The sequence below is a fragment of the Labeo rohita genome, chromosome 7 (genome assembly GCF_022985175.1).
Source record: "Labeo rohita strain BAU-BD-2019 chromosome 7, IGBB_LRoh.1.0, whole genome shotgun sequence".
In the NCBI taxonomy this organism is placed as follows: domain Eukaryota; kingdom Metazoa; phylum Chordata; class Actinopteri; order Cypriniformes; family Cyprinidae; genus Labeo; species Labeo rohita.
This window is the reverse complement of record NC_066875.1, coordinates 58,800,214-58,823,889: the sequence shown is the minus strand read 5'-3', so window position 1 is coordinate 58,823,889 and position 23,676 is coordinate 58,800,214. Positions and strand designations below refer to the sequence as shown.

The 23,676-nt window shown below is 38.5% G+C and overlaps 3 protein-coding genes across 3 annotated transcripts; 2 read left to right on the top strand and 1 right to left on the bottom strand.

Moving 5' to 3' along the window:
• The first annotated feature begins 878 nt into the window (after positions 1 to 878).
• Positions 879 to 2,334, top strand: LOC127167593 (GTPase IMAP family member 7). Its single transcript, XM_051113720.1, has 2 exons — positions 879 to 885; positions 1,088 to 2,334. Exons 1-2 carry the CDS (start codon positions 879 to 881, stop codon positions 2,332 to 2,334), a joined length of 1,254 nt encoding a protein of 417 aa, XP_050969677.1.
• A 5,451-nt stretch (positions 2,335 to 7,785) lies between these two features.
• LOC127167592 (putative nuclease HARBI1) lies at positions 7,786 to 11,027 on the bottom strand. Its single transcript, XM_051113719.1, has 2 exons — positions 10,940 to 11,027; positions 7,786 to 8,522 (listed from the first exon to the last, which is right to left on the bottom strand). Exons 1-2 carry the CDS (start codon positions 11,025 to 11,027, stop codon positions 7,786 to 7,788), a joined length of 825 nt encoding a protein of 274 aa, XP_050969676.1.
• Positions 11,028 to 12,710: 1,683 nt separating this feature from the next.
• On the top strand, positions 12,711 to 22,279 carry LOC127167962 (uncharacterized). The gene is made up of 9 exons (XM_051114399.1): positions 12,711 to 12,725; positions 12,891 to 12,942; positions 19,806 to 19,870; positions 20,012 to 20,291; positions 20,485 to 20,618; positions 20,723 to 20,755; positions 20,966 to 21,245; positions 21,404 to 21,540; positions 22,105 to 22,279. Exons 3-9 carry the CDS (start codon positions 19,807 to 19,809, stop codon positions 22,107 to 22,109), a joined length of 933 nt encoding a protein of 310 aa, XP_050970356.1. The 5' UTR covers positions 12,711 to 12,725; positions 12,891 to 12,942; position 19,806; the 3' UTR covers positions 22,110 to 22,279.
• Positions 22,280 to 23,676: the final 1,397 nt, after the last annotated feature.

Here is a 23,676-nt window from a genome sequence, read left to right as displayed (position 1 = left end):
ACATTAAATGTCAAATTGCTACCAATAGACTCTTAACAACATTGTTTGGTACTCTGCCAGAAACCATCAAACCACCTCGCTGGCTAACTGTACCGGTTAGACAACTTATTAAATGGCCATTGCTTTTAAGATTTTTTTTTTTTTTTTTTTTTCCCATGCCTTTACAATGGAAAAGTTCACACTCACAGTGAAACAGAAGCCTGAATTGTCTTTAAAGGTTAGAGCCCATTTCTGGAATATATTAAGGAGACAAATATGTCCTAGTGTTATCTCTCAGGTTGTTGTTTTTAATTTGCTTATCAACATGGATTTTGCTCTACACCACCGCCCACCCCCAGATATAAATGGACAGAAAGTGAAAATCAGAGAATTAGAACTGTAGTGTTGCATTGCTTTAAACAACCTCTACAATTAATGTCTTGATATTTTTGGAAGAGGACAAAAAAAAAAAAAGAAGAAGAAGAAGAAGCTGCTTTAATGTGAGTATTTTTATATTTAAAAGGATGTTCAAAAGCGTGAGTCACAGGATATCTGCGTTTGATCCTGTGTGTCTGAAACATGAGAAGCGAGAACTGAGAATCTTGACTGCACTTATTTCACTGCAGCTACTTTTCAAGGTGAGGCATTTGTCATCTCAAAGCCTAATGCAAGATTTCAAGGGCACGTTCATTTTGAAAAGATGTGCGCAGATTAAACACTTCAACATTTCATAGAAAATAAGAATTGTCCATTTTGATTTATCTGATAATGAAATTTGATATTATTGTTGAAACATTGCTGTAATGAAGATCTTCCAGTGAAGAGATACAGAGGGCACAGTCATGAATAACCTCCATTATTTACATTGCAGAGACTAACATCAGCAACAGAAAACAGGAATGGGAGGTAAGTTAACACAACGCCTGTATGTTGCCAAAATGTAAAATGCTATATATCAATCAGAAGCAAACATTTACTCGTATTATTGCTGAATAATTGCAGATATATATCTTACTTATTAAATAAATAAATAAATGAATAAATTATAATGCCTGTCTTAGAGAATATTATTATTAGATCTGATATAACAAGTATTTTCTTCAAATAGCCAGTGAGTCTTCATCAGAAATAAAAATTGTGCTTCTTGGGAAAACAGGAGACGGCAAAAGCAGCTCTGGAAATACAATCCTCCAAAAAAAGGTTTTCATGCCCAACGCTTCACCAAATTCCGCAACAAAAACATCTGTAAGACAGGATGGGACAGTAAATGGAAGAAAGCTTACAGTTATTGACACACCTGGACCCTTTGACACGAGCGATCGTGATGATGAGACCATTAAAACCGAGATCATTAGAGCCATTACTGAATGCGCTCCGGGTATTGATGCTTTTGTCATTGTTCTGAAAGTTGACAGGTTCACAAAACAAGAAATTGAGATTGTGAAAAAAATCGGTGAGTACTGTGGAGAAGATACCTTTAAACATGCAGTGGTTTTATTCACTCATGGCGAACAGCTAAAAGGTCAAACCATCGAAGAATTTGTTCAGAGAAGTACAAAACTCCAAGAGCTTGTCGATAAATGTGGAGGCCGCTGTCACGTCATCGACAACACATACTGGAAGCGATGTCTCTATTGCCCTTGCAGTTGTGGATACAAGAGTAATAATTTCCAGGTGAAAAATCTGCTGGATACCATAAATGAAATGGTGCAAGTGAACGGCCGCTACACCAATGAGCTGATGTTGACTGCAGAGCAAGAAATTCAAAAGGAGATGAAAAATGAAAACAATGGCAATTTACCTTCAGAAGAGAGACGTGAAAGAGCAAAGAAGAATGTTTTTGAAAAATTTGTCCGTCGGCTTGCGGGAGTGACCACAGGGATACTGGTTGGTGCTTTTCTAGGCATCGGTGTCGCAGTGGCCTCCGTGGTTGCTTTACTGAAAGGAACAAACTACAGCATAGCATGTAAAGGAGTGTCGCTGGGAATAGCAGCAGCAGAAGCGGCAGCAGCAGCAGCAGGAGCAGGAGCAGGAGGAGCAGCAGCTGGAGCAGGAGTAGTAGCAGCAAAGGCAGGGATAGCAACAGCAGCCGGAGCCGCAGCACTGGAGGCAGGAGTTGCCACAGGCGCCGGCATAGGAGCAGCAGCTGGTGCAGGAATTGCTGCAGGTGTCCTATTTGGATCAGCAGCTCTTGCAGGAGCGATTGGTGGAGGAATCACTGGATACAACGCAGCAGAACAAGCTGATTCTGTTCTTGAATCTATTAAGAACTCAGCCAAAGCCAACTATGAGAAATCAAAAAGGGTTGTTGAAAAGGCAGAACAACTGCCACTTAAAGCACGTAAAAAGATTTAACAGGATTGTAATTCAAAATAAAAATAAAAATTACAGAACAATTTGGAAATACAATATAGTACGTTTAAAACAGGTGTAAACTTAAATCAAATGCACAAATTAACACTTCTCATTATTAATTATTTGCAGTAGACAACCGCAGCCCCTATCATGTTATACATGTAGTTATACTATACACAGCTGTGATTTTAAGTATTATTGTGATGTGAAGGAGATGTATAAAAACGAATCAAGATATTTCTTTTTCTTTCCATGGCCACTCAATTTCTTAGGTGCATTACCGCCATCTACTGTACAAAGTATATCCTGCATAAATGATTTCTAAATTGCCAAAGTGAATTTAAACCACTTCCTCATTTAATTCACGGTGGTTGTAAAATTAGCAATCTGTGTTAATGTAAGAGAGAGAGAGAGAGTTAATGTATTAACTAACATGACCAAACTATTTATTAATCTTTGTTAACGTTAGTTAACAAAAATACAGTTATTCGTTGTTTGTTCATGTTCGTTCACAGTTCATTAACTAATGTTAACAAACACGACTTGTGATTTTCATAATGCATTATTAATGTACAAACTTTTACAATCATTATATCAGTTGTTTAAAAAATGAATACACAGAGACTTTGTTTCATTTTTATTATTTTTGTTTATTATTAATAAAATAATAATAATAATAATAATAATAATAATAATAATAATAATAATAATAATAATAATAATAATAATAATAATAATAATAATAATAATAATAATAAATGTGTATTCTGTATCTGTGAATTATTTTCTCTTCAAATGGTATGCTGTACAATCAATTGATTAAACGCACTCCTTCTATCCCTCACAACCTCGTTTTCATTTCTGTAAAAAAAATAAATAAATAAAAAATAAATAAAATAAAATAAAATAAATAAAAAAATAAATATAGCAAATAAAAAGCAAATAAAACATGTATCAAAAGCATGCCATTCTTCCGCTAGAAAAAATAGTCCCTGACAGTCACAATAAGCAGCAAGAGAAAATGATCTGTTCTCATGCGCTGTCATTTATTTGTTAACACAAGGTTTTTCATCACACACATCTTTCAGAATAAGAAAATAGCCACTCGAACTCAATAAATAAATAAGTTAATTTGAAATACATAATAGTTTATAATAAATAGTATACATAAAACACAGCTGTTGTCAAATTAGCATCAAGGACCTGTTTTATAAAATAAAATAGTTTCTGCCTGATTTTGTGATGTGCAATAGGAAGTCAAATAGGATTGAACAAGAATCGCGAAACCCTTTACCGACGTTAAGTTTGGAGCAATGGTTTTTATAGTGTTCCGCCCGCTAGGGGGAGCCAAAGTTGAATGTTTCGTTTACGAACAGCGGGATATTTAAAATTCCTGCATAGCGCACCTTTTGGTAGCCAGTGCAAATGGATGAACAGAGGTGTGGCATACACTCTTTTCAGCTCTTGCAGCCACATTCTGGATTAGTTGTAGAGGTTTGATAGAACTGGCTGGAAGACCTGCCAAGAGAGCAATAGCCCAGCCTGGACAAAACAAGAGCTTGAACAAGGAGTTGTGTGGCATTTTCTGACAGAAAGGGCCTGATCTTCCTAAAGCAAATCTGCAGGACTAGGCAGTTTCAGCAATGTGGTCTGTGAAATTCACCACACAAGAATCTTGCCAGTTCTGGAAGAAAAACCCTGTGCTCTACAGTCTGAAGCTAAGACACTTAAGAAGAACAAGAAGAAGAAAATATGATTAAAAAATTGCAATGCTTGAAACTGAAATGCCTGATTGAATTGCAAAGTAATGTTTACTGAGCACTATATTCCTTCCTTATTTAAAGTAAACACAACCTGAAGTAATGTTTACACTGAGCACTTTCTCTTTTTATACAGACAGCAGAAAGCCACAAAACAGCATGCAAATGTTTGTTGTTGTTGTTGTTGTTGTTGTTGTTTTTTCCTTGCATGCAAGGAAAGTGTTGTGATATAAGAACATAAAGAGTAATATTATTATTTTAAAATTGAAACATTAGCATAACAAATATTACTGGCCGTGAATTCAGCTCAAATCCTGTTAACATTATAACTTCAAACTAACAAAGTGTGAAGAGATTGTCAGTTAATTTGCATTGCAAGATCCTAATATAGTGACAAGCATGATTATAACGGAGAATGTTTTGCGTTTAGAATTCAGCATGCAGAGCATGCTGGGAAATCTACTGTTCAGTTTCAGCTGTCACCAAAAAAGATTCATGTTATTGCAAACCGAAAATCACTTTAAGATAACTTACATTTTACAGTTTAAAGTGAACTGAATGCAATGAAATTAAATGTTGCAAATCATTTTAAATAAATAAACTAAACAAGCAGCAAAAGTGTTTGGAGTGTTTTACGTTTCTTGTCGTGACAAATATTTTATAAAATTGTACTTGCCTGCAAGTTTCTGCAAGTATATTTTCAGTATAGGGGGATAAAAAAAAACGTGCAAGTCAATGTTATTTATATTAATATAAACAGCTAAACAGCTGAAATTTACCCAACCACAGAGTTTGAGATCCCTGTTTACATCCTGATCGTAAGATCACAGATTCAAGCAGTAGATTATATCATAAGAAGTACCTGCATAAGCAAATTCTGTTCAGGAACAAGGAACAAGGAATGAATAAACATATCAAACTTGAATGCACGTTATATAGAAGTATTTGCATAATGTGCAAAATTAATCTTCACCCACATCTTTTATTTTGATATGCAAAGCCACAACTGCCACTGAATCAATTAACTCAACCACAGAATGAGTGGATGCATTCTGCAATTCAAGACTTCCCGTGTTGAAACAGGATTTATAAATAAATATGGAAAAATTCAAGTCTGGATAGTGCATTTTTATGGCTGTGTTCAAAAATGGGAGTGACAGTTAAAAAGGTTAAGCATTTTTGTGGATTTGAACCCTTTCCAACAATGACTGTATGATTTTGAGATCCATCTTTTCACACTGAGAACAACGGAGGGACTCACATGCAACTATTAAAGAAGGTTCAAATGCTCACTGATGCTCGAGAAGGAAAAACGATGAATTAAGAGGCAGGGGTGTAAACTTTTTAACAGAATGAAGATGTGTACATTTTTCTTATTTTGCCTAAATATATATATATATATATATATATATATATATATATATATATATATGTTGTTCTCAGTGTGAAAAGATGGATCTCAAAATCATACAGTCATTGTTGGAAAGGGTTCAAATCCACAAAAATGCTTAACAAAAATATATCCACATATATATATATATATATATTATTATTTTATTATATATATATTATTATATTATATATATTATTATTATTATTATTTTTATTTTTTTTTCCATTTAGTATTGCTCTTCAGAAGTTACAGAAGATACTTACATGTTTCCCAGAAGACAAAATAAGTTATATTTATCCTGGTCTTCAAATGCAAAATGCGAAATGCAAAAAAAAAAAAAAAAAATAAAAAAAAAAAAGTAAAAAGATGACGCAGCTGTGGATCATTCAGGTAACAGCACAGTATTAAGAATGAAGCATACGTAAACTCATGAACAAGGTCATTTCCATAAACTCAACTACTATATGTGACCCTAGACCACAAAACCAGTCATAAGGGTCAATTTTTCGAAATTAGGGATTTATACATCATCTGAAAGCTGAATAAATAAGCTTTCGATTGATGTTTGGTTTGTTAGGACAGGACAATATTTAGCCGAGGTACAACTAGTTAAATATATGGAATCTGAGGGTGCAAAAAAAATTAAAATATTGAGAAATACACCTTTACATTTGTCCAAATGAAGTTCCTAGCAATGCATATTACTAATCAAAAATTAATTTTTGATATATTTACAGTAAGAATTTTACTAAATATCTCCATGGAACATGATCTTTACTTAATTTCCTAATGTATTTTGGCATAAAAGAAAAATCAATAATTTTGACCCATACAATGTATTTTTGGCTATTGCTATAAATATACTCCAGCGACTTAAGACTGGTTTTGTGGTCCAGGGTCACATATTATCTTGTGGACTATGGCCCAGTTTCCCATTAAGGGCTTAAAATAAACCAGGGCTAGGCTAATTCTACTTAAATTAATCCACACTAAACAACTGACTTTCTGAGATGTTGCTTAAGTTTGGATTAACTAGTTCTAGACTACAGAGTCTCAGATTATGGTAATCAAGGACAAGTGAGATCATCTTTTGGAAACCCGATTAGATTAATGGCATGCACATGTGGCTAAGGAGAGGTTGCTATAAAAACCTGGTATGGAATACTTGTAATTCATTAGTCTTAAGGAGTGTGTGGAACAGGAGTCAGTACACTTAACCAAAAATGGATAAAGGCCGAAGAAAACGCTCAAAAAACTTCAGTGAATTTGAGAAGACCCTTTTTAACAAATTGTATCAAACTATCCTGTAATTGAAAACAAACAGCATGATTCAGGTACAGAAAACAAGAAGAAGAAGGCATGGATTTCCATATTAAATAAATTAAACTCAAATGAAAAAGTAACCAAACGGACACTCCAACAAGTTCAGGTAAGATTTATTGTTGCCCCATTCTTACAAATCAGTCAATTATAAATGTTTTCATTAATGAAATGTAAAAAGAAAACAATATTATATAGAACTCCTACTTCAGAGTATATATTATCTTGTAAAGGTCCTGTGGAAAAACATAAAAATAAACCTGAAAAAAACAACTGCTGCTACACGTCAAGAGCGTTTCAAGACAGGTGGGGGACTCCCAGTTCCACCAGACACAGAGGAGTTGGGGGACTTGTTGGCTGGGATTATTAAAAGTCAGCAACCCCTGGAAGGTATTCCAGATGATGACCATTTGGACAGTTCAGGTGAGGAATCTTTCAAAGATTCATTTGATAGGACACGTCTCATTTACAGTAACATGTGCTATCCCATCCAACATAATTAAATGCAAGTCATGTCTTGTAACAAAAATTATGTAATGACCTTTATTGTTGAAGTCAAATGTAATGCTACATTTTTTTTTCCATACAAAGATGACCTGATCTTGACACAGGACTTGGGGGGCGCAGGGAACAGTCAAGATGCTCAAATGAATCCAGCAGCAGCCAGCACCAACATGCAGCAGCAGCATCCAGTCTCCTGCAGTAGCATTAGTCAGCATCCAGCAGTCTCTAATCCAGGCAGCAGGTCAAGAGGGAAAAGGATGACCATTCATGAGAAATTACATGAGATTACAATATTTAAAAGAAGAACATGAAATCAAAATGAAAATTCTTCATCTTGAGTTGTCTATGAAAGAGAGAGACATGAAGCAGCAGCAGTGTCAATTGTCTTTGGAACCAAATCTCAGTTAAATAAATAATTTCCTGAATTTTTTTTACCTGTCTATGCCAATCATTTATGTATCACTCAAGGCTCATTTATGAGAAGTGCTGCAAAGCAAAAGCATCTCTGTAAGCAAGTCCATTTCTGTCATTGGCTAGCTCAGTGATAGGGACATGTTGGTCATCATCATCTTCAATATCAGGGTGTGGGCAGCCACACTGTTTAAGAAAATTATGAAGCACTGCTGTTGCAATAATAACAATGCAGCACCTCCTAGGTTCAAACCGCAGTGTATTTCGGAGACACTGGAAACGATTCTTCCATACACCAAACATGCGCTCTATTAGCCCTCTGGTGAGCATGTGAGCTTGGTTATAGCGCTGTTGCTCTGGTCTGACTGGATGGAGATAAGGGGTGAACAAGAAGTTTGTCTGTGCATACCCACTGTCACCAAGCAGAATTCCAGAGTGTTGTCTTGTTTCAAACTGACCGTACAAAGAGGAGTTGTGGAAAATCCTTGAGTCATGAGTTGAACCTTTCCAACGTGCAACAATATTGGAGAACTGCATAGTGGGAGTGCACACTCCTTGTACATTTATTGAAAACCAGTTTTTACGATTTCTGAATTCCTCAGCATCTGCTGTAGAGGGACACTTGATGGGAATGTGGCAGCCATCGATACAACCAATGACTCCAGGGAAGTTCCCATATTCATAGAAATCTACCTTGTAGGTGGCCTGTTCAGCAGCATTTGGGAATTTGATGAAATCCTTTTTCAGTTCACATATAGCACTGCAGACTTTGTGTACTATTTTGCACACTGTTGATTCACCTACACCACACAAATCCCCAGTTTCACGATGGAAGGTTCCACATGCCAAAAACCTTAAGGTAATTAATATTTGTAAGGAAGGAGAAATAGGGGTGCCCCTGACTAAGTCACCTGAAAGCTTGGGCTGCAGCAAACCAATTATTTCTGTTGCATTTTCCTTTGACATACGGAAACGGTCAAGAAAATGTAAATCATCAAAATCATTTAGTGGGTTGCTCCTGTCTTTCAGCAACCTTCTTTCTGGTCTTGGTGGTGGTCACTGATTGTCGTTGAAATAGTTGAGGTAATCCATTTTCTGCTACTGTGGACGTGAGCCTTGAGGCAAGAAGTTTTTAATCTGAGGTTAAACCTGCTTCTGACCAGGTTTAATTTAAGACTTCATTTAGATCTGAATTAGGTCTAATCCTACTTCTAGAAATCCGATTGTTTAAGTCTAGACTAGTGCAAGTCTGAGACTATTGTAATCCATGTGTGAGAAAGCTACTTCAATAAATCCAGGTTTAAAATGACATTTAGTCTACTACTGTAACGAGGGGAACGGGACGAGAGACGAGCGGATCCATATGCATACTTTTATTGATAATTCCAGACAAAGACATGGAAAAACGGGATAGGCCAGGCAAGAGAACTAAACACTGGGAAACAACGAAAACACAATCCAATACTCGGCCGTGAGTGACAGGAAGACCGAGGTATTTATACTGTCTCTGATAGGTCACAGGAGTCGACGCAATAGGCGCAATGGGTGATGGGAGTAGTAGTCCGGGGTGCACAGCAACAGTCTGTGAGAAGTGACAGGGTGAGAGCGACATCTGGCGGTGAGCGGACCACAGGACACGACCAGATTCGTAACATAGCCCCCCCCCAAAGAGCGGCTTCCAGACGCTCCAAACAAACCATAGTCCAGGGAGCGGTGGGGCGGGGGTTAGACAGAGCAAGGGCCGGAGGGCCAGGTCCCTGCGGAGGACCCGGTGATTGAGACAGGACCGGCAGAGCAGGAACCTTCCAGGGCGGAGCCGGAGGAGCCCACCAGGGCGGAGCCGGAGGCGGAGCAAGAGGTGGAGCAGCCTTCCGGGCGGAACAGGAATCCGTGTCACGGTCTGGGACCTGGGGAAAGCAGGGACAGAGGAGGCAGACAGAATAGAGGGTGAAGGCGCAGCAGCCCTCCAGGACGGAACGGAAGGCGGAACAGGAGGCGCAGCGGCCCTCCGGGCGGAACAGGAGGCGCAGCAGCCTTCCGGGCGGAACAGGAGGCAGAGCAGGAACCTGCGTCATAGACTGGGACCTGGGGAGAACAGTGACAGAGGAGGCAGACAGAATGAGGGGAGAAGCAGAGAGTTTGTAGGGGGGCGCCACCTCCAAGGGAGGATCCACAGCCACGGCTGACACCTCAGGAGGCATTGGCGCGGCTTCTCCAACTGACGGGACCTCTGGAGCAGACTTGGGACCAGACGGGACCTCTGGAGCAGGCTTGAGACCAGACGGGACCCCTGAAGCAGGCTTGTGATCAGACGGGAGCCCTGGCGCAGGCTTGTGATCAGACGGGAGCCCTGGCGCAGGCTTGTGATCAGACGGGAGCTCTGGCGCAGGCTTGTGATCAGACGAGAGCTCTGGCGCAGCCCTGTGATCAGACGGGAGCCCTGGCGCAGGCTTGTGATCAGGCGTGACCTCAGAGGCTGACTTGAGAACGGGCGTGATCTCTGGAGCTGATTCGGGAACAGGCGTGAGCTTAGGAGTTGGCTTGGGATCAGACGCGGTGTTGGCAGGCGCTGACTGGGTTGACGTGGCGTTGGCAGGCGCTGGCTGGGCTGAAGTGGCGTTAGCAGGCGCTGGCTGGGCTGACGTGGCATTAGCAGGCGCTGGCTGGGCTGACGGGGCGATAGCGGTCATCTTTGCGACAGGCTCTGGCGTGGCGGCCATCTTTGCGACAGGCTCTGGCATGGCGGCCATCTTTGCGACAGGCTCGGGCGTTGCGGCAGCCATCTTGCGTGCAGACTCGGGCGTGGCGGCCGCCATCTTGCGTGCAGACTCGGGCGTGGCGGCAGCCATCTTGCGTGCAGACTCGGGCGTGGCGGCAGCCATCTTGCGTGCAGACTCGGGCGTGGCGGCAGCCATCTTGCGTGCAGACTCGGGCGTGGCGGCAGCCATCTTGCGTGCAGACTCGGGCATGGCGGCAGCCATCTTGTGCAGTGGCTCAAGAAAGATGGCTGTAATTTGACTTGACACAGGAACAACAGTTTTGGCTTGATTTGACACAGGAAACACAGTTTTAACTTGACTTGACTTAGAAACTTGACTTAACTCTGGAAACACAGCTCCAACTTGACTTGACTTAGAAACTTGACTTAACTCAGGAAACGCAGCTGCAACTTGACTTGACTTAGAAACTTGACTTAACTCAGGAAACACAGCTGCACCTTCATATGGCTCAGGTATAGCAGCTGTGACGTGACGGGACTCCGTTTTCGCCGCCATTTTGCGAATGAGCTCCACGTTCGCCGCCATTTCGAGAAGCCGTTCCAACGCGGCCACCCCTGCTTGAGCGTGCTCCAGCAGGGCCGCCGTGTCGTGAGCAGGCCAGGCGGCCGGCGTGTTCGTGGCGTCGCGCTCCGGCGCGGCCCGCCATTTTGCGAGCCGGCTCCACAGTAGCCGCCATTATATGAGCGCGCTCCGACGCGCCCCCGCCACTCCGCGAGCGGGTTGCGCGACCGGCATCACTGGGGTATCGCGTTCCTCATTAGCGACACCCACCGTGAAAGACGAGCCCACAGTCAAATAAGTATACTCCATACCAGGATGATGTCCGTGGAAAAAGTTACTGGATCCTTGTGTGGCCGAGTATTCTGTAACGAGGGGAACGGGACGAGAGACGAGCGGATCCATATGCATACTTTTATTGATAATTCCAGACAAAGACATGGAAAAACGGGATAGGCCAGGCAAGAGAACTAAACACTGGGAAACAACGAAAACACAATCCAATACTCGGCCGTGAGTGACAGGAAGACCGAGGTATTTATACTGTCTCTGATAGGTCACAGGAGTCGACGCAATAGGCGCAATGGGTGATGGGAGTAGTAGTCCGGGGTGCACAGCAACAGTCTGTGAGAAGTGACAGGGTGAGAGCGACATCTGGCGGTGAGCGGACCACAGGACACGACCAGATTCGTAACAACTACTAGGCTTAATCCCTGTACGGGAAACCGGCCCAATATGTACATGTTGTACATGTGTTATTTTTTTATTTTTTTATTTTTTATGTATAATTTCTTATTCAGGTCAACAGTAATGATCCAAAATAACATGCATTTTGTATGATCCCTCTTGTTTGGGGAAAATAATTAACATTTTCCAGATTCTGCAAGGTGGATGTAAACTTTTGACTTCAACTGTACATACTAAATCCAAGTTTTGTTTTCTTACTATATATACACTATATATTTAAAGGTGAACTTTAGCTGCAGTGTGAGCTTCTTTTGTATTAATATTCCTGGAGTTAGGGAATAATTTGTCAATTTGAGATAGTTGTGTATTCCACTCATTGTTATATAAAAACTCATTTATATCTGTTCTCATTAAAACTCTCCTTAATATTACAAAGATGATTGAATTTTTCATGCAAGGTCTTAAAACAGCAACAATGAGTACATTGTGCCACTGTTATATTTACTGACTGCTACATGGTTCTTCATTATTTAAAGTAAACACAACCCAAATGTACACAACATAATACATGCTGTTTACTCTGAGCACACACACTTTTTATAGTAGCAAGAGAACACACACACACACACACATATATATATATATATATATATATATATATATATATCAGTATCTTTTTTAAAATGTCCGTGATACTATACCACATTATTACATGTATTAGTATATGTATATAACTTAAATCCTATTAAACTGTGATGCAAGAACTTCATTGCCTTGGACTGGATTGTCAGTTAACTTGCATTAGCAAATCATAATGTACAGTAAGAATTTTTGGAGCCAAGATCCCTAACCACAGACCCAATGAAAGACAAGCTCTTTCATTGGGCTTATAAAAAACAGGGACTCTTTTGTAATAGGTCTATTAAATGTTAAATATTCAGATACCAGATACATCATGTGGTTGGGAGGGATTTATTCAGCAGTAAATAAAGCAGCACTTCTGATCTTAGTCAATATGACACTCTTCATCAACTGCCGGTGTGTATTCTTTTTCATATCTACAATAGCACATTTTGATTTAAAATGCTTTGTCGGGGTTAATATTCCTGATGTGATGTGATGTTATTATTTTTGTTTTTATGAACAAATTTATAATATCATTGATTTATTGTATACAGCATGTATTATTTTGTTTAAAAGCAGATAACTACTGAATTGTGAAGGTCTTCGGTGAGGTTGATACACTGAAATCCAGGTGAGTTGAATGTTTATGCACTTTCTATAGCAGGGTAAAATTATAACTGGAATGAAAAAAGTCATTTCTTGATTTGAGTTTTTAACACATTTATTATCACTTTTATTGGTTATAAATGTGCATAAATATCACTAGATTAATTATTGAATACATTTGTAATTTAAAGGGGTCATCAGATGCTAAGTTCACTTTTACATGTTGTTTGAACATTAATGTGTGTTGGCAGTGTATGTACAAATCTACACTATAATGATAAAAATCCATGCAGTGGTTTTTGATTAATCTGTAAAAATAATATCCCCTTTTTCAAATCGAGCCATTCTCAGTCGGTATGACATCACACTGACAGAGGCCGCTCCCACGATAGTTGATTGACATGAGCGTCTTACCTCAGATCAGTTGTAACAGTCCAACCTCCATTGTTTTGAGGTGTTGTGTTGCTGGATGTAATAATGAACATAGTTTTTTTTTGTGAAGGGAATGCGCTTCCCGATCTACATATATCCGTCTATGTTCTCGTGAATCATTCGTGATCCAGCTTCACTTACAGCAGAAGTGAGTATAAGGGTTTTTTTTTATGAATCTTTGCAATCGCCTTTCCTAATAAAGTGCTAGTTAGCAAGTTTAGCGGCTAAACACGGCTAAATGCGACTAAAGTAAACAGGCTCGTTACTCCACAGAGAGAAGAGAGGGGTGGGGCAAGCAGAGCTCATTTGCATTTAAAGCAGCCTCGACCAGAATAGGATGATTTTTGGAGAGCTGATTTTGGCAAGGTAAAAAGGGTGTTGTTTTACACTACCATTGAGAATTTTTAACCAAAGTATATTATAGACTTTTCATTAAGACCCTAAAGAATCATATCAACTTTTGGAAAATGGCCATCCAATGACCGCTTTAACACAACATGTACTATCAATAGAAATTACTACACCAATTAATTTTAATTAATAACAAAATTTGAGATACTGCAAACGGATCCATTTTGGCTTTTTAACTGAATCTCATGCTCCAATCAGTCCAATCAGGCAGTCAAAACACGAGGGATAATCCAGATAAACGGTAGTCAGGAAAACAGGCAGAAAATAATACACGAAAGGCAGACCAAATATAACGACAAACACTTCGTAAGGCAGAATAACTGGCAATACTTCGCAAGGACCATGTGCTCAGTCTCTGGCTATAAAACCACCAAACAGGAAGTGAGTGGAGAAGCAGAGGGAGTGGAACACAGTCAGTACTCAGGTGAGGGCTCCCTCTGCTGGCTTGGCATTACACTAACGCAGTACACATTGCAAGTTTTTTGTTGTTGTTGTTGTTGTTGTTGTTGTTAATTATATAATAAATTAAAAGAAAACAGACAGAAGGCAGAATAGTGTAAATATATCCTAGCCACATTATTACTTGTAACATCCGGATTACTTTTATACAAGAATGATCCCAATTCTGTATGCAATTGTCTGTTATTTGTAATTGTCTGTCCTCCAAGGTCTTCAGATGATGCCAACCCTGAAACAGCATACAGCACTACCAAATTTTGCTACTAATTTATAATGTTCTTTGTCTGTTTGATTACGTCATTAATTAATCTTTACCACACATCTCTGCCATATGTACATCAACTTGACATAGTCACCACTAAGCTACTACTAAATATATTGTAAAAACTTAAATTTGCTGTAAAGTTGCTTTGCAACGATATGTATTGTGAAAGGCGCTATACAAATAAATTTGAATTGAATCTGAATTGTTATCAGAATAAAGGCTTAGAAAAAACAGGGACTCTTTTGTAATAGGACTATTAAATGTTAAATATTCAGATATCAGTTCCCCGTAAGCGTCAGCAACGCAACAGGAAAGTCCGTTCAGTTACTAATGTGACCTTGGTTCTTTGAGATAAGGGAACGAACGCCTTGCTATAAAGCTGCATGCTAATCGATAGCTATCGCTTCAGTTGAGAGATTCTAATAAAACGGCACTCTAAGCTGACTTATATACAGCACCATTGGTTTGTGCAGTTACACAAACATGAACAAACCGGGCTTCAGTAACAAAGTCGTAACACAATGCTTGTTCCCTTATCTCAGGGAATTGAGGTTGTTAGTAACCATCCCAACAAGATGTGCCTTACCACAATATTGAATTAAAAGCTTGCTATAACATTACATAATTGTAATTTTATGGATTATTAATTAACCATTTTCAATAGTTAGGTATCTCTTCTTTTCTATTAAGTGAATAGGTTAACAATTGAGCTGGTACTTGAGAATGTTTTTCCGATTTACTATTCTTTAGTTTTATACAGCCAGTTTACCTTATTGAGGACCCTGTCTGTGCACAAATAAAATAAAGAAATTGCAAAATGATATTTAAGAATGATTTAACTACATTTTAATGGATATTGCAACTGTCCCCTTTCTCTATTCAAGTGTAAATTGTATGTATATTATCATATGTTCATGTTGCAGCAATGTGGGTGAGTAGCTGACAGATGTGGCTTTATTGTATTAAAATTTTGGCTTTCTAATACAAACAGTCTCTGAGAAACTAAAGGGAATGCAAAAAGTGTTGCAACCATCCCCGCTCTCCACTAAAGGCTTTCTTGCAACTTTATATTTGTCATTGTGCTTAAACAGCCATTTTACAGCTGCTTTAGTTTGCAAACAATTTACATTCATGACCTAAATATGATATTGATTTACAGTAATAAATGCTAAAATTCTGCATTGTTAAATTACTTTTCACGCCATCAAGTTTAGAGAATATCCCGTTCTTGGTTCGTTTTAAGTCAGACTTGTGAATTCAAGTGAATTGTTAACCAGAGACTCGCTTTGACCAGATCATTTGAATCAGTGAGCTGTTGACTAGAGAATCTGCAATCCGCTCAATCCAGTTTGCAAATGAATCATTCAGTGTGAATTACTAACCAATTTAACAGGCTTGTTGAAAAGAATCACCTTGTTCACGAATCGGACACTGCTATCACGTCTTGAAGCACGAGACGATTTCTCCAGTTCAAAATAATGAGGAACGACATGTTTTTATGAAATGTAGTGGAGTAAAAAGTACAACATTATGATTTGGAATGTATTGAAGTAAAAGTTTCCCAACAAAAAATTCTGTACTTAAAGCTGCAGCCCGTAACTTTGTTTGGTTAAAAATGATCCAAAATCAGTTTTTATGCAGCCAGTGTTCAAAACTATCTTCTTACCTTGGTCCAATTCACAACAGTAAGCTTGTAATAATATGTTCTAATTAAATTGGTATACTGGCAAGTTTTCATGGAAAATACAAGCTTGACACCGTTCATCTTTCCGACACTGCATCACGTTAGTATACATAAAGAAGGAGTCCCGGCTAGCAAACTACATCTTATGTGTGGATGCTGCAGGTGGTGGATCATTTATAGCCTTCTCACAGCACCTGGAATAATTAAAATCATTTTGAGGGCGAATTGTAATCCAGAAAGGTTAAAAAAAAACAAAAAAAAAAAAAAACTATTTCTTTATAAGAAATTTGAATGATATGACAATTAGAGATTAGGAAATAATGCTAATACACACTAAATACACATAGTCACACAATGCTGATGTTGTTAACTTTAACAATTTAAGAACAAAGTATAACAATAATAATTTTGGCGGTTTTGGTGGCTAAGCAATAGTTAATCACCACTGGTAGTGCAATGTATTGTAATGTTCAGTTGGTCAGAACAAAAGTGGCAGACGTGTTACTTAAGCCTGGAATACACTACATAATTTTTGTCCCAATTTTCCACCAATTTACAGTCTGGAGATGTTGCCGAAGGTCAGAATAAGTCTGCAGATTTGACATGACAGATTCCACAGAAAATCACATAGTGTATGATGGTCACAGACTCCGATTTTTTAGCTTCAGACTGATTTCATCCAGTCGGAGGATAGCAAACATGTTTGATATTTTCAGCCAGTTTTAGAACACGTATTGCTTTCATTTGTCAAGCATTTCCTAGCAACAAGGCGCTTGTTTCTGCAAAGGGTGTGTTGAGAAGGGAACAACTTTAAAGTCTTGTACAAAGTCCCTTTAAGGCAAGTCATTTCACTCGGCGACCATCTTTGAAATGCCCAGTGAAATCTGACAAGAACTGCCTCATAAATATTGTTCCTTATGCTCCAATAGCACTAAAAAATGCTTATTTTTCAGGCTAGATCGGCTGGTGCGCATGCGCAGTACTGAGCGCACGTCTCAGAACGCTGACTGTTTCTATAGCAACCGGGACTTCTAACGGCAGCTGCAGTGACACAGTGACTTTACTAATCAACAATTGGCTCTTCATTAAAAAGGTCATCGGATGCCCATTTTCCACAAGTTGATATGATTCTTTAGGGTCTTAATGAAAAGTTTATAATATACTTTGGTTAAACATTCTCAATGGTTGTGTAAAACAATACCCTTTTTACCTTGTTAAAATGAGCTCTGCAAAAATCATCTCATTCTGAGGGATTGTTCCTTTAAATGCAAATGAGCTCTGCTCGCCCCGCCCCTCTGTTCTCTCTGTGGAGTGATGAGCATGTTTACTTTAGCTGCATTTAGTCGCGTTTAGCCGCTAAACTTGCTAACTAGCACATTATTAGGAAAGCAATCGCAAAGATTAATAAAAAACCTTATACTCACTTCTGCTGTAAGTGAAGCTATGTAGATTGGGATGCGCATTCCCTTCACAAACAAATATAATCCACTGCATTTTAGTGGCTCAGATGTCGGAAGTAAATGAGCAACACAACACCTCAATCGGTCAATTGGAGATATTCTTGCCTAACTTACATCCCTACTCCGGCATCGAAACAATAGAGGTCAGACTATTACAGTTGATCTAAGGTAAGATGCGTATTTCAATCAACTATCATGGGTGTGGCCTCTGTCTGTGTGACGCCACACCGACAGGCATCTGAGATTGGCTCGATTTGAAAAAGGGGATATTATTTTTACAGATTAATTAAAAACCACTGCATGGATTTTTTATCATTATAGGGTAGATTTGTACATACACTGCCAACACACATTAATGTTCAAACAACATGAAAAAGTGAACTTAGCATCCGATGACCCCTTTAAGAAGGCGGGGCTTCACGGCCATAATGAGCATTGCATCTCTCCCCATTTAAAATTATGGCAAGTCTTGGGTATTCTATAGTCTTTGGTCTGGTAGTAGGCCTATATGATCCTCAGTCATGTTGTGTATGATAGCCAGTTTTCCTTTGTCACTATTCAGGAAGTGTATAATGCCTAGTGTTTTAGAAATCCATTCACATTTTGAAAGTCGTGCCGTGTATTCCAGCCTTTACTTGTTCAGGTGAAAATTCTTATTTGGATCAAACTTCCAAGAAGTAGAATCTGTGATTCTGAAATACAGTATCCACACTGCTGCGGTGACTAACAGACACACTTTTCAAAACATTAGATGCATGCATGCTGAGGAGCTGTGCCAATGCACAACCCAAGTAAAGATGATAATTCCACAAATAACTGCAATTGCAGGTTTTAAACAGAGATGGCGACAAAGAGGCACAATTTGCAGACTGCAGCTTAAAGGAGAAGTCCACTTCAAGAACAACAATTTACAAATAATTTACTCACCCCTTTGTCATCCAAGATGTTAATGTCTTTCTGTCTTCAGTCGTAAAGAAATTATGGTTTTTGAGGAAAGCATTTCAGGATTTATCTCCATAAAATGGACTTCACTGGTGCCCCGATTTTGAACTTCCAAAATGTAGTTTAAATGCAGCTTCAAAGGGCTCTAAACGATCCCAGCTGAAGAAGAGGGTCTTATCTAGTGAAATAATCAGTCATTTAATAAATAAATTAAAAATTTGTATACTTTTTAAACACAAAAGCTTGTGTAGCACATGCGTGTTCACGATGCTACAAATTAGTGATGGGTCGTTCTTGAACGATTTGTTCATTTTGAACAAATCTTTAATGAGACTCGAGAAAAACAAGTTGTCTCGGGGAGTGATTCGTTCAGTCACGCACGCGCAACATCCTATTAGGTTCTGTAATGGAATTAGTTCACCCGTTTCAAGTCTTCGGGTTTTTCAATGCGTTCGTTCATCTTATGGAGCTGTCACGTGAAGAACAAACGACTCAAACCCGAAAACTTGTCAGATAAGAGGTGAGGTGAGTTAATCATAGACTAGTCCGAGTCGAGTAGGTCCAAGTCGGTAAAATAATCCGAACTTCCCATCACTACTACGAATCATGTGTAAGTTCATCGAGTATGGTGAGAAACTCTTATTTTTTCCTACAACTTGAGAGGAGGACCTTTTTGTTTGTAAACAGCGTTTGACTTACTTTCACTTTCTTAGTCTTTGCGCGTTTACTTTGTAAACACTGGGTCTGTAGTTCGGCCTAGTTCGTTCCATGTGACCTTTCGACGTGATTCAATAGTACGTAGCGTTGTGAACGCGCATCCCAGAGCCTGTGCTACATAAGCTTTTGTGCTTAAAAAGTTTTTCGAAAAAAAGTTTTTCCGAAAAAATGACCGATCGTTTCGCTAGATAAGACCCTTCTTCCTCGGCTGTGATCGTTTAGAGGCCTTTGAAGCTGCACTTAAACTACATTTTGGAAGTTCAAAATCAGGGGCACCAATAAAGTCCATTATATGGAGAAAAATCCTGAAATGTTTTTCTCAAAAACCATAATTTCTTCACGACTGAAGACAGAAAGACATGAACATCTTGGATGACAAGGGGGTAAATTATTTGTGAATTGTTCTTCTGGAAGTGGACTTCTCCTTTAAGTACAGTAACGAAATAAACTATACTACTGTCCACCACTGTTCTCCCCTCTACAACCCATTTGTATTAATGTGTTATGTCTTAAATCAGGATGGCCATACATGTGATTTTGTTGCTAACACTTTTCACTGGGCTGTGTGTCGCTGATTTGAAAGGTATGTTTGTAATAATACAAGTAAAAATGCCTGGTTTAAAAAAAAAAAAAAAACTGATAGATTATTGGTTGAAATATTGCTATTGCTACCAAAGCCATATTATTATTTTTTTTTTTATCGATTTCATATCATATTGAACAGGTAATCTTGCTCTTAAAGCAAGAGCAGTGCAGTCCTCCGTATACTCAAATGGAAATGCTGAAAATGCAGTAGATGGAAACAGAGGCACCGATTATGGGAAGGGCTCATGCACTCATACTACAGCTGAGTTTAACCCATGGTGGAGAGTTGACCTTGGAAACGTCTACAGCATAAGCAAAGTTGTCATCACTAATCGTGGAGACTGTTGCAAAGAGCGACTTAAAGGAGCTCAGATTCGCATTGGTTACAACCTGGAGAACAATGGAAATAACAATGAGCTGTAAGAAATGTTTCAGTTGTTTTTCATCTTCCCACATTTATGATGTTCGATCTGGTTTAACTAAACAGGAGGCAAAATTGTACCTCCTCTACAAACCAAAAACTCAGTGACCCAAAGCAGTTTAACAGAATTTGCTAGTACATTGTGTTGAGTGTCCTCTGGTTTCCATGTTAACACTGTTCTGTATTTGCAGGGCTGCAACTGTTCTCACTGTTCTTGATGGCACAAAAACATTTGAGTTTGAGCCTGTTAATGGCAGATATGTCAACATTTTCTTACCTGGGAATGATGAAATCCTTACTTTGTGTGAAGTCGAGGTGTTTGCAGGTACTGCAAGGGACAGAGAGAGTAGAAGACTGTAGAAAAGAAGTGATAGAATTTGTTTATGTCCATTAATAATGTCCATTAATAATGTTTCTCCTGATTAACAGAAAAAGACATACCACTGTACACTTGTGGTCCAAGTGAGTGCTCTTCATTAGTCTGAATGTTGTCAGTAACACATACAGTATATAATATCCTTACTGAACGTACATCCAGACAGTTGTTATAGACGTCAACAGGCCGATTAGAACCCCGGCTTATTACATGGCTACTTGCTACAAATAAATAATTTTGCACACAAAATATATTATATCAGCTCAAGTTATTGTCTATTATTTTATGTTAAACAGGAAATATCGCTTTTGGAGGCAAAGCTGCCCAGTCTACAACTTACCCTGAAGGAGCTGCTCAAAATGCTATCGATGGCAAAAGGCAGTCCATTCTCGCGCGTAGGTCATGCAGCGTGACTAACGGGGACAAGGATCCCTGGTGGAGAGTTGACTTGTTGGACGTCTACAGGGTAACCAGGGTCATCATCACTAATCGCGGAGACTGTTGTGAAAAGAGGATCGAGGGTATTCAGATCCGTATCGGCAACAGCCTGGAGAATAACGGCAACAATAATGAGCTGTAAATGTCGTCTGTCTCTTTCAATACTTACACAAATTATTAGATATTTCAATAAATCCTTTTAATTCATACTTGCCTTTGACAGAATTATGTTTAATACGCTTCATGCCGTTTTGATGTGACCCTCTGTATTTCTCTGTTTCTGTGTGTTTTGACAGGGCAGCAACTGTTGGGCCAATCCCACTTGGAGACACAAAAACATTTGAGTTTAAGCCTATTAAGGGGCAATACGTTAACCTTTTTCTGCCTGGGCGCAATGAATTTCTCACACTGTGTGAAGTTGAGGTATATGCAGGTAAGTGATAAAAGGAAAGAGGCGTGGTGTGTCGAAATTTGCATGTGTATAAGTACATATATGTGACCCTGGAGCACAAAACCAGTCATAAGGTTTATATTTGTAGCAATAGCCAACAATACACTGTATGGGTCAAAATGATCAATTTTTATTTTATGCTAAAAATCATTAGGATATTAAGTAAAGATCATGTTCAATGAAGATATTTTGTAAATTTTGTAATGTAAATATATCAAAACTTAATTTTTGATTAGTAATATGCATTGCTAAGAACCTCATTTTGAGAACTTTAAAGGTGATTTTCTCAATGTTTAGATTTTTTTGCACCCTCAGATTACAGATTTTCAAATACTTGTATCTCGGCCAAATATTGTCCTATCCTAACAAACCAAACATTGATGGAAAGCTAAAAGCTTATTTATCCACCTTTCAGATGATGCATACATACAGCTAAATAAAAAAAAAAAAAAAAAAAAAATCGACCCTTATGACTGGTTTTGTGGTCCAGGGTCACATATACTATATGTCTATGCTGTTTTGATGATTTTTTTTTTTCATTGCCAGTTTAAGTGGAACAAGATGATGTTACACCACAGTCCAGAAGGAAATGAATCAAACTACTGTTAAAATCGATGTCCTGTTTTTTGAGCAATAGTAATATTGCACATTTTCATTTTACCTATCCACCTTTTAGCCTTAAGAGCTATTACAGTGCACATTAAGTAAGGGTCTGAAATGGTGAAGGTTTAAAGCTTTAAAATTCTTAACCTTAGTTTGTTGCAGGTTGTGTATTTACACCCTGAACACACCCATCTCTGTTTATCTTTGCTTTCTGAATAAATTACTACAGCATTGCATGTTGTGTTGTGTGTTTCTGAATCAAAACATATTTTGGATGTTTACAATGAGGAGGTGGTTTAGTGATATGAAAAGTACTCACGTAGCTAATGCTTGAGGTTAACAACATCCAAAAACTATTTTAATCATATTTTTCTGCCCTTTCTGCACACACTTGTCTTTAATGACAATAATAATCAAAGTTTTAATTCTTAATACCTGTTTGTGCCACTGTCCGATTATTACTGAAGGAATGAAAACACATTCCCACTTCCAGTTTTGACAGAGGACAGTTGTTGTCTGTTTAATTATTACTGTAAATGCAAGATTTAAAATGTAGGTATAAGGAAAACAAATTAAACATCAAAAGTAAACTGTTACGACCCCAAAGTGGTCTAGGGGTTCTGGGGTCGAACATTTAAAATATAGACATTAAAAACATATACATACAAGCAATGTGCAAGACAAAGATATTGTGCAACAAAAAATGATTTATTAAAGGTAGAAACTACAAAAGTGTGGTGGAATCAAAAGAGTGGTGTATATATATATATATATATACACACATTATTTACAGTATTTACATGAATAGGCAAAACACAAGACAAAGGGAATGGGAAGAAGGGACGTGGGCGGTGCTAAATTAAAGAAAATAACAAAACCAAAACCCTCTAACTTCTATCCCCCCCTACAACACAAACAAAAGGGGATATGACAATAATACGTGATGGCAAGAAAAAACAGTACAAAACAGCAACAACATGGGGTCTTGCGGGTGGTCTGGCATGCACTCTTATCTGGGAGGGTCTTGTCCGATTGGGGGCGGCAGGATGGGTGACGTCAGCAGTTAATGAAGATTGGCAGGTGACAGGACCAATGACAGGTAACTGGGAAAAGTGAAAGTAAACAAAAGAGACAGCAGGGAAACACATAACACAACACAAGCACGTAACATAAACAAAGACTAAAAAAAAAAAAAAAAAAGCAAAAATTACAAGAAACAGGGTTGCAAATTTAGCCTAAATTAAGATGTAACTGTCAAAGTTTTGAGGTTGCAGGAAGAAGTAGTTGGATCAGTGGATCAAATACATCGCAATAGACATTATATATGGGTTATAACTCCCATGCTATGAATATTTATTTTTTTGCTAATATTTCTGTCATATGTAACATGCTAAAAACAACCCCAAATCCCAAGTTAATAATTCCTGGTGACTTTACCGAAGTTTCTGATGTTTTCTTGAATAAATTACTCTGGAAAGTGAGTCCCCACTCTTAAAGCTGTAATGTCATTAATGA

Excerpts from the sequence above, each read along its gene's own strand:
- LOC127167592 (XM_051113719.1), bottom strand. The coding sequence starts at position 11,027 with ATGGCGGCGAACGTGGAGCTCATTCGCAAAATGGCGGCGAAAACGGAG. Across the intron at positions 8,523-10,939 it reads TATACCTGAGCCATATGAAG|GTGAATCAACAGTGTGCAAA; the intron begins GTGCAGCTGTGT and ends TGTGTGGTGTAG.
- LOC127167962 (XM_051114399.1), top strand. The coding sequence starts at position 19,807 with ATGGCCATACATGTGATTTTGTTGCTAACACTTTTCACTGGGCTGTGT. Across the intron at positions 20,292-20,484 it reads AATGGAAATAACAATGAGCT|GGCTGCAACTGTTCTCACTG; the intron begins GTAAGAAATGTT and ends CTGTATTTGCAG. Across the intron at positions 20,756-20,965 it reads ACTGTACACTTGTGGTCCAA|GAAATATCGCTTTTGGAGGC; the intron begins GTGAGTGCTCTT and ends TATGTTAAACAG.